This window comes from Oncorhynchus kisutch, linkage group LG20, assembly GCF_002021735.2.
Source record: "Oncorhynchus kisutch isolate 150728-3 linkage group LG20, Okis_V2, whole genome shotgun sequence".
Classification (NCBI taxonomy): domain Eukaryota; kingdom Metazoa; phylum Chordata; class Actinopteri; order Salmoniformes; family Salmonidae; genus Oncorhynchus; species Oncorhynchus kisutch.
The window spans coordinates 587,401-606,912 of record NC_034193.2 but is presented as its reverse complement, the minus strand read 5'-3'; the positions used below and the strand labels follow the sequence as shown (position 1 = coordinate 606,912).

General features: G+C 45.6%; 1 protein-coding gene across 1 annotated transcript in view; it reads right to left on the bottom strand.

Annotated features, from left to right (window-relative positions):
• Positions 1-19,512, bottom strand: part of LOC109884963 (signal-induced proliferation-associated 1-like protein 2) — a gene marked incomplete in the record, with an annotated part of 384,885 nt that overhangs the window by 189,035 nt on the left and 176,338 nt on the right. The window contains 2 exon segments of the mRNA XM_031799971.1: positions 12,907-13,483; positions 14,966-15,123. Coding sequence (XP_031655831.1) covers positions 12,907-13,483; positions 14,966-15,123 — 735 coding nt within the window.

Below are 19,512 nucleotides of genomic sequence, written 5' to 3'. Positions count from 1 at the left end.
GTCTCGTCCTGTGTGTTGTTATTAAGGGTCTCGTCCCGTGCATTGTTATTACGGGTCTCGTCCCATGCATTGTTATTATAAAGGACGGATCAGTCATTAGACTAATGGTCCTGATAGATGACTCTGTAGAGTCCCACATAAAACACAGAAATCCATGTCGATTCTGCAATAGGGCATAGAGCAGTGATTAGTTTTATTCTCATGGAGAAAATCTCTGCGAAGCTAAACTCAAGCCTTACTAAATCATAATCTGCTCTGAAGGCTGACAGTTAATCAATCATACACCTTGATGTTAATGGGTCTCTGAGCAGTAAAATCTCTGTGGGTGGAATATTCTAATACCCTAACTAATGATGACTCCCCTTCCTGTCACATTATGGACTTGATAGGGGAGGCGGAAATGAACAAATGCTCAAAAACAATGCCGTTAATGTGAACAACACGCACTCACCAACCTACTCATACCATCACACCGCAAGGAAAACAGGAGAACTATCACAAGGCTTTTAGTTCTCTTCACACACTTAGTGGTGCTCTTTCTCTCACAGACACGTTGCTGTAAAAGCCCTGGTCTGGAACTCTGATGAACCAAGAGTGCGTAATTAGACAGTTCAGTGAAGCCTAGAAGGTCGAGGATGTAGAACTCCGGAACTCACACTGATACAACAGGGAAAGAAACCCTCATTGTCTTCTGAGGGACAAACTCAGGGTAATACATATACCAGATCATTAATGCCAACACGTGAAGCCTAACCACATGCGTAGGTGTTAAACAACACAGCTAATTATCCTAATAGATACAGGGGGCATTAAAGACAGTAAATGTGAACTGGATTTACCATAGCTAATGAATGATCTGGTATTACCATAGCTAATGAATGATCTCTGATCTGGTATTACCATAGCTAATGAATGATCTCTGATCTGGTATTACCATAGCTAATGAATGATCTCTGATCTGGTATTACCATAGCTAATGAATGATCTCTGATCTGGTATTACCATAGCTAATGAATGATCTCTGATCTGGTATTACCATAGCTAATGAATGATCTGGTATTACCATAGATAATGAATGATCTCTGATCTGGTATTACCATAGCTAATGAATGATCTCTGATCTGGTATTACCATAGCTAATGAATGATCCGGTATTACCATAGCTAATGAATGATCTGGTATTACCATACCTAATGAATGATCTCTGATCTGGTATTACCATAGCTAATGAATGATCTCTGATCTGGTATTACCATAGCTAATGAATGATCTCTGATCTGGTATTACCATAGCTAATGAATGATCTGATATTACCAAAGCGAATGAATGATCTCTGAAATGGTATTAACAAAGCTAATGAATGATATTGTTTTACCAAAGCTAATGAATGCTCTGTTATTACCCAATGACTGTATCTATTAAGGGGTATTACCATATCTAATTAAAATATTTTAGCATATCTAATGAGATAGTGATATACACTAGCTCATCATACATGTAAATACATTCAGCTCTGTCCTTCTGTTAGTCTACAATGAAAGACACTCTGGGCCCTCTGTTAAAAGCCAAATACCACACCCTCTTACCATGTTCAGCTGGGTTACTACAGCAACCCTCCCCTCTTACCATGTTCAGCTGGGTTACTACAGCAACCCTCACCCTATTACCATGTTCAGCTGGGTTACTACGGCAACCTTCCCCTATTACCATGTTCAGCTGGGTTAATACAGCAACCCTCCTCTATTACCATGTTCAGCTGGGTTACTACGGCAACCCTCCCCTATTACCATGTTCAGCTGGGTTACTACAGCAACCCTCCCCTATTACCATGTTCAGCTGGGTTACTACAGCAACCCTCCTCTATTACCATGTTCAGCTGGGTTACTACAGCAACCCTCCCCATATTACCAAGTTCAGCTGGGTTACTACGGCAACCCTCCTCTATTACCATGTTCAGCTGGGTTACTACAGCAACCCTCCCCATATTACCATGTTCAGCTGGGTTACTACAGCAACCCTCCCCTCTTACCGTGTTCAGCTGGGTTACTACAGCAACCCTCCCCATTTTACCATGTTCAGCTGGGTTACTTCGGCAACCCTCCCCTATTACCATGTTCAGCTGGGTTACTACAGCAACCCTCCCCTATTACCATGTTCAGCTGGGTTACGACAGCAACCCTCCTCTATTAACATGTTCAGCTGCGTTACTACAGCAACCCTCCTCTATTACCATGTTCAGCTGGGTTACTACAGCAACCCTCCTCTATTACCATGTTCAGCTGGGTTACTACAGCAACCCTCCTCTATTACCATGTTCAGCTGGGTTACTACAGCAACCCTCCTCTATTACCATGTTCAGCTGGGTTACTACGGCAACCCTCCCCATATGACCATGTTCAGCTGGGTTACTACAGCAACCCTCCCTATTACCATGTTCAGCTGGGTTACTACAGCAACCCTCCTCTATTACCATGTTCAGCTGGGTTACTACGGCAACCCTCCTCTATTACCATGTTCAGCTGGGTTACTACGGCAACCCTCCCCATATTACCATGTTCAGCTGGGTTACTACAGCAACCCTCCCTATTACCATGTTCAGCTGGGTTACTACAGCAACCCTCCTCTATTACCATGTTCAGCTGGGTTACTACAGCAACCCTCCTCTATTACCATGTTCAGCTGGGTTACTACAGCAACCCTCCCCATATTACCATGTTCAGCTGCGTTACTACAGCAACCCTCCCCTATTACCATGTTCAGCTGGGTTAATACAGCAACCCTCCTCTATTACCATGTTCAGCTGGGTTACTACAGCAACCCTCCTCTATTACCATGTTCAGCTGGGTTACTACAGCAACCCTCCCCATATTACCATGTTCAGCTGGGTTACTACAGCAACCCTCCTCTATTACCATGTTCAGCTGGGTTACTACAGCAACCCTCCTCTATTACCATGTTCAGCTGGGTTACTACAGCAACCCTCCTCTATTACCATGTTCAGCTGGGTTACTACAGCAACCCTCCCCATATTACCATGTTCAGCTGGGTTACTACGGCAACCCTCCTCTATTACTATGTTCAGCTGGGTTACTACAGCAACCCTCCCCATATTACCATGTTCAGCTGGGTTACTACAGCAACCCTCCTCTATTACCATGTTCAGCTGGGTTACTACAGCAACCCTCCCTATTACCATGTTCAGCTGGGTTACTACAGCAACCCTCCCTATTACCATGTTCAGCTGGGTTACTACAGCAACCCTCCCTATTACCATGTTCAGCTGGGTTACTACGGCAACCCTCCTCTATTACCATGTTCAGCTGGGTTACTACAGCAACCCTCCTCTATCACCATGTTCAGCTGGGTTACTACGGCAACCCTCCTCTATTACCATGTTCAGCTGGGTTACTACAGCAACCCTCCTCTATTACCATGTTCAGCTGGGTTACGACAGCAACCCTCCCTATTACCATGTTCAGCTGGGTTACTACAGCAACCCCCCTCTATTACCATGTTCAGCTGGGTTACTACAGCAACCCTCCTCTATTACCATGTTCAGCTGGGTTACTACAGCAACCCTCCCCATATTACCATGTTCAGCTGGGTTACTACGGCAACCCTCCTCTATTACCATGTTCAGCTGGGTTACTACAGCAACCCTCCTCTATTACCATGTTTAGCTGGGTTACTACAGCAACCCCCCTCTATTACCATGTTCAGCTGGGTTACTACAGCAACCCTCCTCTATTACCATGTTCAGCTGGGTTACTACAGCAACCCTCCCCATATTACCATGTTCAGCTGGGTTACTACAGCAACCCTCCCCATATTACCATGTTCAGCTGCGTTACTATGGCAACCCTCCTCTATTACCATGTTTAGCTGGGTTACTACAGCAACCCCCCTCTATTACCATGTTCAGCTGGGTTACTACAGCAACCCTCCTCTATTACCATGTTCAGCTGGGTTACTACAGCAACCCTCCTCTATTACCATGTTCAGCTGGGTTTCAACAGCAACCCTCCCTATTACCATGTTCAGCTGGGTTACTACAGCAACCCTCCCCTATTACCATGTTCAGCTGGGTTACTACAGCAACCCTCCTCTATTACCATGTTCAGCTGGGTTACTACGGCAACCCTCCTCTATTACCATGTTCAGCTGGGTTTCAACAGCAACCCTCCCTATTACCATGTTCAGCTGGGTTACTACAGCAACCCTCCTCTATTACCACGTTCAGCTGGGTTACTACAGCAACCCTCCCCTATTACCATGTTTAGCTGGGTTTCTACAGCAACCCTCCTCTATTACCATGTTCAGCTGGGTTACTACAGCAACCCCCCTCTATTACCATGTTCAGCTGGGTTACTACGGCAACCCTCCTCTATTACCATGTTCAGCTGGGTTACTACAGCAACCCTCCCTATTACCATGTTCAGCTGGGTTACTATAGCAACCCTCCTCTATTACCCTCCTCTGTTGTACTGCCTCAGTGTTGTACTGCCTCAGTGTTGTAATGTGTCAGTGTTGTACTGCGTCAGTGCTGTACTGCCTCATTGTTGTACTGCCTCAGTGTTGTACTGCCTCAGTGTTGTGCTGCCTCAGTGTTGTACTGCCTCACTGTTGTACTGCCTCACTGTTGTACTGCCTCACTGTTGTACTGCCCTGTGTTGTGCAGACTAGGGGAAGCAGCCGGCTGACTGTGTAGAGACCCAATAACCAACTTATGGATACTCAGGACAGGAACCCCATCATGTAACTAACACAGAGCTAAGTGGATGTGAGATGAACCACAACATCCTGGGTAGGAGGGAGACAGACAGACAGACAGACAGGTTCGGAGAAGAGGAGAGGAGGAGGAAAATAACGGGGAGAAGGGTCCGTGCTAACTGCAGGGCTGTTTTAACAGGACAAGGACAGAAGAGGACGGGGAGAAGGAGGAGAACAGAAGAGAGAAAAGGTTGGACAAGATGAAAAAATGTGGGCTGAGTTCAGAGTTACTTTAATACGAGGACAGAAGCAGTGTGTCTGCTCACTGAGACGAGAGGCCATGGGCATACAACAGGTTCTATTATTAGTCTACACAGATAGAACGATACTGCCTCTCCCCTCCTCCCCTTTTCAACTGGTTTGGATCAGCATCATGTGCTACACAGTTTACACTGGGTTGGATCAGCATTATGTAACTGTACATTTTAAACTGGTTTGGATCAGCATCTTGTGCTACACAGTTTACACTGGGTTGGATCAGCATTATGTAACTGTACATTTTAAACTGGTTTGGATCAGCATCTTGTGCTACACAGTTTAGACTGGGTTGGATCAGCATTATGTACTGTACAGTTTAAACTGGTTTGGATCAGCATCTTGTGCTACACAGTTTAGACTGGGTTGGATCAGCATTATGTACTGTACATTTTAGACTGGTTTGGATCAGCATCATGTGCTACACAGTTTAGACTGGGTTGGATCAGCATCATGTGCTGTACAGTTTAGACTGGGTTGGATCAGCATCATGTACTGTACAGTTTAGACTGGGATGGATCATCATCATTAAATAAAGGTAAAAAATAGATATATTTTAAAAATGGGCCTCACCCCAGGTAGCTAGGTAACATAGGCAACACCCCAGGTAGCTAGGTAACATAGGCATCACCCCAGGTAGCTAGGTAACATAGGCAACACCCCAGGTAGCTAGGTCACATAGGCAACACCCCAGGTAGCTAGGTAAAATAGGTAACACCCCAGGTAGCTAGGTAACATAGGCAACACCCCAGGTAGCTAGGTAACATATAGGCAACACCCCAGGTAGCTGGGTCACATCGGCATCACCCCAGGTAGCTAGGTAACATAGGCAACACCCCAGGTAGCTAGGTAACATAGGCATCACCCCAGGTAGCTAGGTAACATAGGCAACACCCCAGGTAGCTAGGTCACATAGGCAACACCCCAGGTAGCTAGGTAACATAGGCAACACCCCAGGTAGCTAGGTAACATAGGCAACACCCCAGGTAGCTAGGTAACATAGGTAACACCCCAGGTAGCTAGGTAACATAGGCAACACCCCAGGTAGCTAGGTAACATATAGGCAACACCCCAGGTAGTTAGGTAACATAGGCATCCCCCCAGGTAGCTAGGTAACATAGGCAACACCCCAGGTAGCTAGGTCACCTGCCCTAGAGGGGGCCTCTTATATCGTTGTTATCTAACCTTTATTTTGACAGGGAGTCATGACTCATGATGAGACCAAGGTCTGTTTAACAAATGAGCCCTCTAATTACAAAGATACACATGAAATACAATTACGAAATGCAAAACAGGAATACAAAACACCATCATAGAAAATAAACTCATTCTTCATCAAAAAGGTCCCCAATCAGCAGTCTGAATTGCCCTAGAGGTGCCAAACACTTCAGCAGTCTGAATTGCCCTAGAGGTGCCAAACACTTCGGCAGTCTGAATTGCCCTAGAGGTACCTAACACTTCAGCAGTCTGAATTGCCCTAGAGGAACCAAACACTTAAGCAGTCTGAATTGCAATAGAGGTACCAAGCACTTCAGCAGTCTGAATTGCCCTAGAGGTACCAAACATTTCAGCAGTCTGAATTGCCCTAGAGGTACCAAACACTTCAGCAGTCTGAATTGCAATAGAGGTACCAAGCACTTCAGTAGTCTGAATTGCAATAGAGGTACCAAAAACTTCAGCAGTCTGAATTGCCCTAGAGGTACCAAACACTTCAGCAGTCTGAATTGCCCTAGAGGTGCCAAACACTTCAGCAGTCTGAATTGCCCTCGAGGTACCAAACACTTCAGCAGTCTGAATTGCCCTAGAGGTACCAAACACTTCAGCAGTCTGAATTGCCCCAGAGGTACCAAACACTTCAGCAGTCTGAATTGCAATAGAGGTACCAAGCACTTCAGCAGTCTGAATTGCCCTGGGGGTGCCAAACACTTCAGCAGTCTGAATTGCCCTCGAGGTGCCAAACACTTCAACAGTCTGAATTGCCCTAGAGGTGCCAAACACTTCGGCAGTCTGAATTGCCCTAGAGGTACCAAACACTTCAGCAGTCTGAATTGCCCTAGAGGAACCAAACACTTAAGCAGTCTGAATTGCAATAGAGGTACCAAGCACTTCAGCAGTCTGAATTGCCCTAGAGGTACCAAACACTTCAGCAGTCTGAATTGCCCTAGAGGTACCAAACACTTCAGCAGTCTGAATTGCAATAGAGGTACCAAGCACTTCAGTAGTCTGAATTGCAATAGAGGTACCAAAAACTTCAGCAGTCTGAATTGCCCTAGAGGTACCAAACACTTCAGCAGTCTGAATTGCCCTAGAGGTGCCAAACACTTCGGCAGTCTGAATTGCCCTAGAGGTACCAAACACTTCAGCAGTCTGAATTGCCCCAGAGGTACCAAACACTTCAGCAGTCTGAATTGCAATAGAGGTACCAAGTACTTCAGCAGTCTGAATTGCCCTAGAGGTGCCAAACACTTCAGCAGTCTGAATTGCCCTAGAGGTGCCAAACACTTCAGCAGTCTGAATTGCCCTGGAGGTGCCAAACACTTCGGCAGTCTGACTTGCCCTAGAGGTGCCAAACACTTAATCAGTCTGAATTGCCCTAGAGGTGCCAAACACTTCGGCAGTCTGAATTGCCCTAGAGGTACCAAACACTTAAGCAGTCTGAATTGCAATAGAGGTACCAAGCACTTCAGCAGTCTGAATTGCAATAGAGGTACCAAGCACTTCAGCAGTCTGAATTGCAATAGAGGTAGCAAGCACTTCAGCAGTCTGAATTGCAACAGAGGTACCAAACACTTCAGCAGTCTGAATTGCAACAGAGGTACCAAACACTTCAGCTGTCTGAATTGCAATAGAGGCACCAAACACCTCAAATTGAAGAGAATATGGGAGATTATTCCACAAGTGTAGAAAAACTAAAAGCTGATTTAACTCTGTAGAGATGAAGGAAATCCAGAGTTAGACATCCCTGAGACCGGGTATGGTGACTCGTACGTGTAAAGGTTAGTAATGACATTAGGTACAGCAGGAGTTGTTGTAAAATAGCTTTATAACTGAAAAGAGAGCCAAATATTTTTGCTAGGTAGGGTTAGCTGCCGGTAGTTGTCTGTACCTGAGCCACAACTCCTATAGCTTGTTCTCTTGTTTTTAAATAGCCAACATGTTTTCATCACTTTCCTTTCCATGACAGATCAAAGCTTGTTTTCCGATGGTTCTCTTGTCTCTCTGCAGCAGACATACAGTATAGCAAGCAATATGTTTGGAACATAAAATCGCCATAAAATCAAAGCAGTGTAAATCCATTTGATTTCAATCCCTTTGTGACCCCTTTTGATTTGAAGGAAACCCACATATTTGCCTATTGTGGAAGTGTTCAGGAAGGGACTTTTTGCACTTGAATGTCAGAACATTCAAGAGATTAAAGTTCTCAAAGTTGATTTTCTTCGCATACCCCACAATATCATGATACATCCATGTCTTCATCACTGGAAAAGAAAAACAGCTGAGTTTGATTTCATTTAAAAGCTTAATTAGCTTGTCAAACTATTTGACAATTTCTTGAATTTTCTTCTTTTTATAATAGTTTTTTTTTACCCCAGACGACAATCTAAAAAAAGACAAATCTGATATTTGCTGATCTGATATTTGCATATGTTGTAGCCTAGACCCTATTTGACATAACGTGAGGTGTTAGTATTGCGCCATCGGTGAGGCTCTTGAATACAGAGGAGGTGTCATGTTTTGGTGATACAGTTGAAGTCGTAAGTTTAAATACACTTAGGTTGGAGTCATTAAAACTGTTTTTTCAACCACTCCACACATTTCTTGTTAACAAACCATAGTTTTGGCAAGTCGTTAGGAAATCTACTTTGTGCATGAAACAACAAATTTTTCCAAATTGTTTTTTACAGAGAAATGATTTAACTTATAATTCACTGAATCACAATTCCAGTGGGTCAGAAGTTGACTGTGCCTTTAAACAGCTTGGAAAATTCCAGAAATTATGTCATGGCTTTAGAAGCTTCTGATAGGCTAATTGACATAATTTGAGTCAATTGGAATTGTACCTATGGATGTATTTCAAGGCCTACCTTCAAACGCAGTGCCTCCTTGCTTGACATCATGGTAACATCAAACAATTGTAGACCTCCACAAGTCTGGTTCATCCTTGGGAGCAATTTCCAAACACCTGAAGGTACCACGCTCATCTGTACAAACAATAGTACACAACTATAAACACCATGGGACCACACAGCTGTCATACTACTCAGGAGGCGTTCTGCCTCCTAGAGATGAACTTACTTTGGTGCGAAAAGTGCAAATCATTCCCAGAACAACAGCAAAGGACCTTGTGAAGATGCTGGAGGAAACAGGTAAACAAGTATCTATATCCCGAGTAAAAACGAGTCCTATATTGACATAACCTGAAATGCTGTTCAGCAAGGAAGAAGCCACTGCTCCAAAACAACCATAAAAAAGCCAGACTACGGTTTGCAACTGCACATGGGGACAAAGATTGTACTTTTGGTGACATGTCCTCTGGTCTGATGAAACAAAAATATAAATGTTTGGCCATAATGACCATCGTTATGTTTGGAGGAAAAAGGGGGAGGCTTGCAAGCCAAAGAACACCGTCCCAACCTTGAAGCATGGGGGTGGCAGCATCATCTTGTGGGGGTGCTTTGCTGCAGGAGGGACTGGTGAACTTCACAAAATAGATGGCATCATGAGAGAAGAAAAATATGTGGATATATTGAAGCAAAATCTCAAGACATCAGTCAGGAAGTTAAAGCTTGGTTGCAAATGGGTCTTCCAAATGTACAGTCACCCCAAGCATACTTCCAAAGTTGTGGCAAAATGGCTTAAGGACAACAAAGTCAAAGTATTGGAGTGGCCATCACAAAGCCCTGACCTCAAGCCTATAGAACAGTTTTGGGCAGAACTGAAATAGCGTGTGCCAGCAAGGAGGCCTACAAACCTGATTCAGTTACACCAGCTCTGTCAGGAGGAGTGGGCCAGAATTCACCCAACTTATTGTGGGAAGCTTATGGAAGGCTATCCAAAACATTTGACCCAAGTTAAACAATTTAAAGGCAATGCTATCAAATATTCATTGAGTGTATGTAAACTTCTGACCCACTGGGAATGTGAAGAAAGAAATAAAAGCTGAAATAAATAATTCTCTACTATTATTCTGACATTTCACATTCTTAAAATAAAGTGGTGATCCTAACTGACCTAAGACAGGGAATTTTTACTAGGATTAAATGTCAGGAATGGTGAAAAACTGCGTTTAAATGTTTTTGGCTAAGGTGTATGTGAACTTCAGACTTCAACTGTATATGTACTAAAATGGGAATCAAATTGGACTGGTACCAAACACTACCACAAAGATGGTTGGAGGTCCTCTCACCAAAGATGGTTGGAGGTCCTCTCACCAAAGATGGTTGGAGGTCCTCTCACCAAAGAAGGTTGGAGACCCTCTCACCAAAGAAGCTTGGAGGTCCTCTCACCAAAGAAGGTTGGAGGTCCTCTCACCAAAGAAGATTGGAGGTCCTCTCACCAAAGAAGGTTGGAGGTCCTCTCACCAAAGAAGGTTGGAGGTCCTCTCACCAAAGATGGTTGGAGGTCCTCTCACCAAAGAAGGTTGGAGGTCCTCTCACCAAAGAAGGTTGGAGGTCCTCTCACCAAAGAAGGTTGGAGGTCCTCTCACCAAAGAAGGTAAATAAATGACCATTTCTGTTTGTGAAAATCATAATAATAATGAAAATAATCAGAGTTTTTATATAACTGACGTTCAGTTTAATAGTCAACATTGACATATGAAATATTTTCTAGAAATTATGAAATAGTTTGACAACTAAATGATAAATGATATCAATACCAAAACATGTATATTTTCCAGTGATGAATACATGGAGGTATCATGGTATGGTGGGGTATGTAGAACATTCAGGATGCAGTCAACTTTAACCCCCTTTATCTCTTAAACGTCTTGGCATTCAAGTCAAAAAAGTCACATGTATTGAAAGTTTTGTGACCCAGCAGACCTACTGATGTCACTGACTGACCCATAGGGGAGGTAGGCCAGCTGGGCCAGGCTGGCACAGGAGAAGAGAGACCAAGGATGGCACAGCAGAAGAGAGACCAAGGATGGCACAGGAGAGGAGAGACCAAGGATGGCACAGGAGAAGAGAGACCAAGGATGGCACAGGAGAACAGAGACCAAGGATGGCACAGGAGAAGAGAGACCAAGGATGGCACAGGAGAGGAGAGACCAGAGATGGCAAAGGAGAAGAGAGACCAGGGATGGCACAGGAGAGGAGAGACCAAGGATGGCACAGGAGAAGAGAGACCAAGATTGCCACAGGAGAAGAGAGACCAAGGATGGCACAGGAGAAGAGAGACCAAGGATGGCACAGGAGAGGAGAGACCAAGGATGGCACAGGAGAGGAGAGACCAAGGATGGCACAGGAGAGGAGAGACCAAGGATGGCACAGGAGAGGAGAGACCAAGGATGGCACAGGGGACGAGAGACCAAGGATGGCACAGGAGAGGAGAGACCAAGGATGGCACAGGAGAGGAGAGACCAAGGATGGCACAGGAGAAGAGAGACCAAGGATGGGACAGGAGAAGAGAGACCAAGGATGGCACAGGAGAAGAGAGACCAAGGATGGCACAGGAGAAGGGAGACCAAGGATGGCACAGGAGAGGGGAGACCAAGGATGGCACAGGAGAAGAGAGACCAAGGATGGCACAGGAGAAGAGAGACCAAGGATGGCACAGGAGAAGAGAGACCAAGGATGGCACAGGAGAAGAGAGACCAAGGATGGCACAGGAGAAGAGAGACCAGGGATGGCTCAGGAGAGGAGAGACCAAGGATGGCACAGGAGAGGAGAGACCAAGGATGGCACAGGAGAGGAGAGACCAAGGATGGCACAGGAGAAGAGAGACCAAGGATGGCACAAGAGAGGAGAGACCAAGGATGGCACAGGAGAGGAGAGACCAAGGATGGCACAGGAGAAGAGAGACCAAGGATGGCACAGGAGAAGAGAGACCAAGGATGGCACAGGAGAGGGGAGACCAAGGATGGCACAGGAGAAGAGAGACCAAGGATGGCACAGGAGAAGAGAGACCAAGGATGGCACAGGAGAAGAAAGACCAAGGATGGCACAGGAGAAGAGAGACCAAGGATGGCACAGCAGAGGAGAGACCGGGCGAGCTGTACATGTAAGGCCTACATCTGGGATGTTGGGTTGACATGAAACACACAAGGCTTAATAGACTGGTGTAAAGGTGTACGTTAATCATTTGGTTGACATAGCTACAAGCACAGGGATCACACTCAAAACACTAAAGGGCCTAGAGGAAAACAACTAATAAGTAAGGATAGAAAGAAGGAGAAAGGAAGCACAAGGTAACAGGAGGTGTTCAAACAGGACACACCTAGGGAGGAAACACATGGTTGACAACAGGTACCGGTTCCCTACAGTAAGTAGGTACAACTTAATCCTGCTTTATAGTCATCTACAACACGTTTATCAAGAGGCCAAGTGCTGAGACTACATCCAGAAGAACAAACATACCTTTTCTTCTGATATGTGAAGGGTTGACTTCCTCTAAAGGGGGGTGAAGAGGTGGGGGGCTGGCAGAGAATGGCTGTTGGTTTGATAAAGCCAATTGGAAATAGACCCTTGACAGTGAACATATATTGTTCTTTGTTTATCTAATTAATTCCATATATCACTGAATTCTTTCTCCAAATCACCTTTGGTCAAATGTGAGATACTCCATTCATACTGAAACATGGAGATAGAAGAGATAAGTGAACAATAATCCTAACCTGACCTCTGACCCTAACCCCTGACCCTAACCCAGATGAATTACCTCTAGTCTCTGCACCATTTCTCGTATATCTTCTTCACATCCATCCTGAGCAGACAACAGCACACACTCTCCTCTCTCGTAGAAGATCTTGATGCTAATAATCCCAGATGTCCATCCGATGACATCACGACAGGAACAGTTGAAGACCACGTTCTTAGACTGCTCCTCTATTAAAATGATGAACTCGTTGGACACGCCCAAGAGACAGTCCACGTCTGCTGATTGGCCAAAGTCCCGTGCGGTGACGGACCAGGTGATGGCGCCGACAGAGAACAGGTGAGCGTCTTTACGAGGTTTGGTCTTCTCTTTCTTCTTGGCTCCCAGTGTGATGAAACTGAACTTCACAGCCGAGTCCATGGTCGCCGTGGACACGAAGTTCTCGGCCAGGTCGCGGAGGTACTCCTGGCGCGTTCTGGTTGCCATGGCACGGAACTTCTCAGATTTGTGGGCGGCGTTCTCCCCATTGATGACCTTGGCCAATAGGAAGTCTCGGAACACAGCGGACTTGGGGAAGGTCACTGCCTTGGGGATTGGAGGGCCGAACAGAGGGACATCTTTAGAACGAGAGACAGCAACGCTGTAGAGGGGTGTGAGAGAGAGGAAAGAGAGAGAGAGAGGCAAAAAGAGAGGACGGGGTTATTTCAAACTATCCTAGTGATTTCTAAACATTACTGTGGAGTCATGATGGCTCCTAGTGATTTCCAGACATTACTGTGGAGTCATGATGGCTCCTACTGATTTTCAGACATTACTGTGGAGTCTTGACGGCTCCTAGTGATTTCCAGACATTACTGTGTAGTCTTGACGGCCTCTAGTGATTTTCAGACATTACTGTGGAGTCTTGACGGCTCCTAGTGATTTCCAGACATTACTGTGGAGTCATGATGGCTCCTAGAGATTTCCAGACACTACTGTGGAGGCATGATGGCTCCTAGTGATTTCCAGACATTACTGTGGAGTCATGATGGCTCCTAGTGATTTCCAGACATTACTGTGGAGTCATGATGGCTCCTAGTGATTTCCAGACATTACTGTGGAGTCATGATGGCTCCTAGTGATTTCCAGACATTACTGTGGAGTCATGATGGCTCCTAGTGATTTTCAGACATTACTGTGGAGTCTTGACGGCTCCTAGTGATTTCCAGACATTACTGTGTAGTCTTGACGGCCTCTAGTGATTTTCAGACATTACTGTGGAGTCTTGACGGCTCCTAGTGATTTCCAGACATTACTGTGGAGTCATGATGGCTCCTAGAGATTTCCAGACACTACTGTGGAGGCATGATGGCTCCTAGTGATTTCCAGACATTACTGTGGAGTCATGATGGCTCCTAGTGATTTCCAGACACTACTGTGGAGTCATGATGGCTCCTAGTGATTTTCAGACATTACTGTGGAGTCATGATGGCTCCTAGTGATTTCCAGACATTACTGTGGAGTCGTGACATTTCAAAACACAAAAAAAAACGCAGAGAAGCATTAGCAGACAGAGTGAATACTATTGTCGGACAGTCCCTAATGACACCGTATTCTCTACATAGAGTAGTGCACTACTTTTCCAGAGCCCTGTGGTCTTTGGTCAAAAGTAGGGCACTATGTAGGGAACAGTGCCCCGTTTGGGACGCAGGCCTCAACCTCAGATACAGTTCCTTCTAATCGTCAGAGTTATATGTTGGATGAGCCATTAATTTTCTGAATGGTCTGGAGGGTGTTAAGAATAAGAATAGCTTAGTCGATGCCATAATCCATGTGTTACTTAGTTTACTAAGATATTTTCCTTGGCCTGAAATGTGGTGTTGCTGTAATTGACATCTTAAGGCGACGTTACCTACAGTACGAAACATGTGCTTCCACCCCTCTGCTCGTTCCTCCCTCCTCTTCCACCTCCCCTGTTTAATCTGCTGTTAGCCATCCTCCCCTGTGTGTGTGTGTGTGTGTGTGTGTGTGTGTGTGTGTGTGTGTGTGTGTGTGTGTGTGTGTGTGTGTGTGTGTGTGTGTGTGTGTGTGTGTGTGTGTGTACCTGTAACAGATGTTCTCAGTACAGGGGTTGTGTGTGTACCTGTAGCAGACGTTCTCAGTACAGGGGTTGTGGACCTTGACGATGACAAAGACGTGTTGGAAGTGTGAGCGGATGTTTTTAGGGGTGAAGGGCAGAGTCCCCGGTTCCTGAAACACAATGGTCACAATGTCGTTCCCTATGTGCCTCTTCCTCAGGAGCTGTGGGGAGAAAAAGAGAGGGGGGAGAGAGAGGGGGGGAGAGAGAGAGAGAGAGAGGAGGAGGAAGAGAGAGAGAGAGAGAGAGAGAGAGAGGGAGTGTTATTCATGTAAAACAAAACAATTATTTGGGTGTTATTTTAATGTTGGGATTTATTAAGAGGTGAAATGGTAGAAATGGTCAGGGTTTATGACTTTGCCGGTTGCCCAGACAGTGACACCTAAAGGAAGATGACACAAGTTGGAGAAAGGATCCCAGAATGCAATATTCTACATCTCCATAATCATGGGGATTTATTAATCACATAGGGAACTGACAGTTAACCTGATAGAGTGGTTGCCATGGAGAGGTGCTGATAGTTGCCATGGAGAGGTGCTGAGGGGCAACAGACAGGGTAAACAAGGAAGATTAAGAGGTGGATTGGGGAGGGTGGAGGGAAAAAAAGAGGAGGGGAAAGAAGAGAGAAGGGGGAAAAGAAGGGGAGGAGGGGAAAGAAGGGGAGTAGGAGGGGAAAGAAGGGGAGGAGGGGAAAGAAGGGGAGGAGGAGGGGAAAGAAGGGGAGGAGGGGAAAGAAGAGAGGAGGGGAAAGAAGGGGAGGAGGAAAAAGAAGGGGAGGAGGGGAAAAGAAGGGGAGGAGGGGAGAGAAGGGGAGGAGGAGGGAAAAGAAGGGGAGGAGGGGAAAGAAGGGGAGGAGGGGGAAGAAGGAGAGGAGGGGAAAGAAGGGGAGGAGGGGAAAGAAGGGGAGGAGGGGGAAGAAGGAGAGAAGGAGGGGAAAGAAGAGAGGAGGGGAAAGAAGGAGAGGAGGGGAAAGAAGAGAGGAGGGGAAAGAAGGAGAGGAGGGGGAAGAAGAGAGGAGGGGGAGAAGGAGAGGAGGGGGAAGAAGAGAGGAGGGGGAGAAGGAGAGGAGGGGGAAGAAGAGAGGAGGAGGGGAAAGAAGGAGAGGAGAGGGGAAAGAAGGGGAGGAGGGGAAATAAGGAGAGGAGGGGGAAGAAGGAAAGGAGGGGGGAAAGAAGGGGAGGAGGGGAAAGAAGGAGAGGAGGGGGAAGAAGAGAGGAGGAGGGGAAAGAAGGGGAGGAGGGGGAAGAAGGAGAGAAGGGGAAAGAAGGGGAGGAGGGGAAAAAAGAGAGGAGGGGAAAGAAGAGAGGAGGGGTAAGAAGAGAGGAGGAGGGGAAGAAGGAGAGGAGGGGGAGAAGGAGAGGAGGGGGAAGAAGAGAGAAGGGGGAAAAGAAGGGGAGGAGGGGAAAGAAGGGGAGGAGGAGGGGAAAGAAGGGGAGGAGGGGAAAGAAGGGGAGGAGGGGGGAAAGAAGGGGAGGAGGGGAAAGAAGGAGAGGAGGGGGAAGAAGGAGAGGAGGGGGAAGAAGGAGAGGAGGGGGAAGAAGAGAGGAGGAGGGGAAAGAAGGGGAGGAGGGGGAAGAAGGAGAGAAGGGGAAAGAAGGGGAGGAGGGGAAAGAAGAGAGGAGGGGAAAGAAGGAGAGGAGGGGTAAGAAGAGAGGAGGAGGGGAAGAAGGAGAGGAGGGGGAGAAGGAGAGGAGGGGGAAGAAGAGAGAAGGGGGAAAAGAAGGGGAGGAGGGGAAAGAAGGGGAGGAGGAGGGGAAAGAAGGGGAGGAGGGGGAAGAAGGAGAGGAGGGGGGAAAGAAGGGGAGGAGGGGAAAGAAGGAGAGGAGGGGGAAGAAGGAGAGGAGGGGGAAGAAGGAGAGGAGGGGGGAAAGAAGGGGAGGAGGGGAAAGAAGGAGAGGATGGGAAGAAGAGAGGAGGGGGAAGAAGGGGAGGAGGGGGAAGAAGAGAGGAGGGGGAAGAAGAGAGGAGGGGGAAGAAGAGAGGAGGGGGAAGAAGGAGAGGAGGGGGAAAGAAGAGGAGGAGGGGAAGAAGAGAGGAGGAGGGGAAGAAGAGAGGAGGAGGGAAAGAAGAGAGGAGGAGGGGAAGAAGAGAGGAGGAGGGAAAGAAGAGAGGAGGAGGAGAAGAAGAGAGGAGGAGGGGAAAGAAGAGAGGATGAGGGGAAAGAAAGGAGGAGGGGAGAGAAGATTGGGTGCAATATATTAGGTTTCGGATGAAAACCTACTGAATGGCAGTTCTCCAGGAACAGGGTTGGAGTGTAAACCTATAGGACGGTAGTTCTCCAGGAATAGGGTTGGAGTGTAAACCTATAGGACAGTAGTTCTCCAGGAACAGGGTTGGATTTATTTAGAAATTAAGGCGCACTTAACCAGCATGGCTACCACAGCACTCTGCAGTGATATGCCATCCTATCTGGTCTGCATTGGTGGGACTATCATTTGTTTTTTAACAGGACAATGACCCAACACACCGCCAGGCTGTGTAAGGGCTATTTGACCAAGAAGGAGAGGGATGGAGTGCTGCCTCAGATGACCTGGCCTCCACAATCCCCCGACCTCAACCCAATTGAGATGGTTTGGGATGAGTTGGACCACAGATTGAAGGAAAAGCAACTAACAAGTGCTCAGCATATGTGAGAACTCCTCTAAGACTGTTGGAAAAGCATTCCAGGTGAAGCTGGTTGAGAGAATGCCAAGAGTGTGCAAAATGTCATCAAGGCAAAGGGTAGCTACTTTGAAGAATCTCAAATATATTTAGATTATTTTAACACTTCTTTGAGGGGGGGGGGGGTTACGACATGATTTCATATGTGTTATTTCATAGTTTTGATGTCTTCACTATTATTCTACAATAATTAAATGTGTCCAATTATTCTACTACCTTTAAATGTGTCCAAACTTTTGACTGGTACTGTAGCTCTGGGTTATGGTTATGTATAAATCTGGTTCAGATTAGGTATACGTCTGGGTTATGGTTATGTATAGGTCTGGGTTATGGTTATGTATAGGTCTGGGTTATGGTTATGTATAGCTCTGGGTTATGGTTATGTATAAATCTGGTTCTGATTAGGTATAGTTCTGGGTTATGGTTATGTATAGGTCTGGGTTATGGTTATGTATAGCTCTGGGTTATGGTTATGTATAAATCTGGTTCTGATTAGGTATAGGTCTGGGTTATGGTTATGTATAGGTCTGGGTTATGGTTATGTATAGGTCTGGGTTATGGTTATGTATAGGTCTGGGTTATGGTTATGTATAGGTCTGGGTTATGGTTATGTATAGCTCTGGGTTATGGTTATGGTTATGTATAGCTCTGGGTTATGGTTATGTATAGGTCTGGGTTATGGTTATGGTTATGTATAGGTCTGGGCTATGGTTATGTATAGGTCTGGGTTATGGTTATGGTTATGTATAGGTCTGGGTTATGGTTATGTATAGCTCTGGGTTATGGTTATGGTTATGTATAGCTCTGGGTTATGGTTATGTATAGGTCTGGGTTATGGTTATGGTTATGTATAGCTCTGGGTTATGGTTATGTATAGGTCTGGGCTATGGTTATGTATAGCTCTGGGTTATGGTTATGGTTATGTATAGCTCTGGGTTATGGTTATGTATAGCTCTGGGTTATGGTTATGGTTATGTATAGCTCTGGGTTATGGTTATGTATAGGTCTGGGCTATGGTTATGTATAGGTCTGGGTTATGGTTATGGTTATGTATAGGTCTGGGCTATGGTTATGTATAGGTCTGGGTTATGGTTATGGTTATGTATAGGTCTGGGTTATGGTTATGTATAGCTCTGGGTTATGGTTATGGTTATGTATAGCTCTGGGTTATGGTTATGGTTATGTATAGGTCTGGGTTATGGTTATGGTTATGTATAGGTCTGGGTTATGGTTATGGTTATGTATAGCTCTGGGTTATGGTTATGGTTATGTATAGCTCTGGGTTATGGTTATGGTTATGTATAGGTCTGGGTTATGGTTATGGTTATGTATAGCTCTGGGTTATGGTTATGGTTATGTATAGGTCTGGGTTATGGTTATGGTTATGTATAGGTCTGGGTTATGGTTATGGTTATGTATAGCTGAAAACATACAACAAAAGATAGCAGCAGCAATAGACCTTTCACCTGAAAGATAACAACAGCAATATACCTTTCACCTGAAAGACAACAGCAATATACCTTTCACCTGAAAGACAACAGCAATATACCTTTCACCTGAAAGATAACAGCAATAGACCTTTCACCTGAAAGACAACAGCAATATACCTTTCACCTGAAAGACAACAGCAATATACCTTTCACCTGAAAGATAACAGCAATAGACCTTTCACCTGAAAGACAACAGCAATATACCTTTCACCTGAAAGACAACAGCAATATACCTTTCACCTGAAAGATAACAGCAATAGACCTTTCACCTGAAAGATAACAACAGCAATATACCTTTCACCTGAAAGATAACAGCAATATACCTTTCACCTGAAAGATAACAACAGCAATAGACCTTTCACCTGAAAGACAACAGCAATAGACCTTTCACCTGAAAGATAA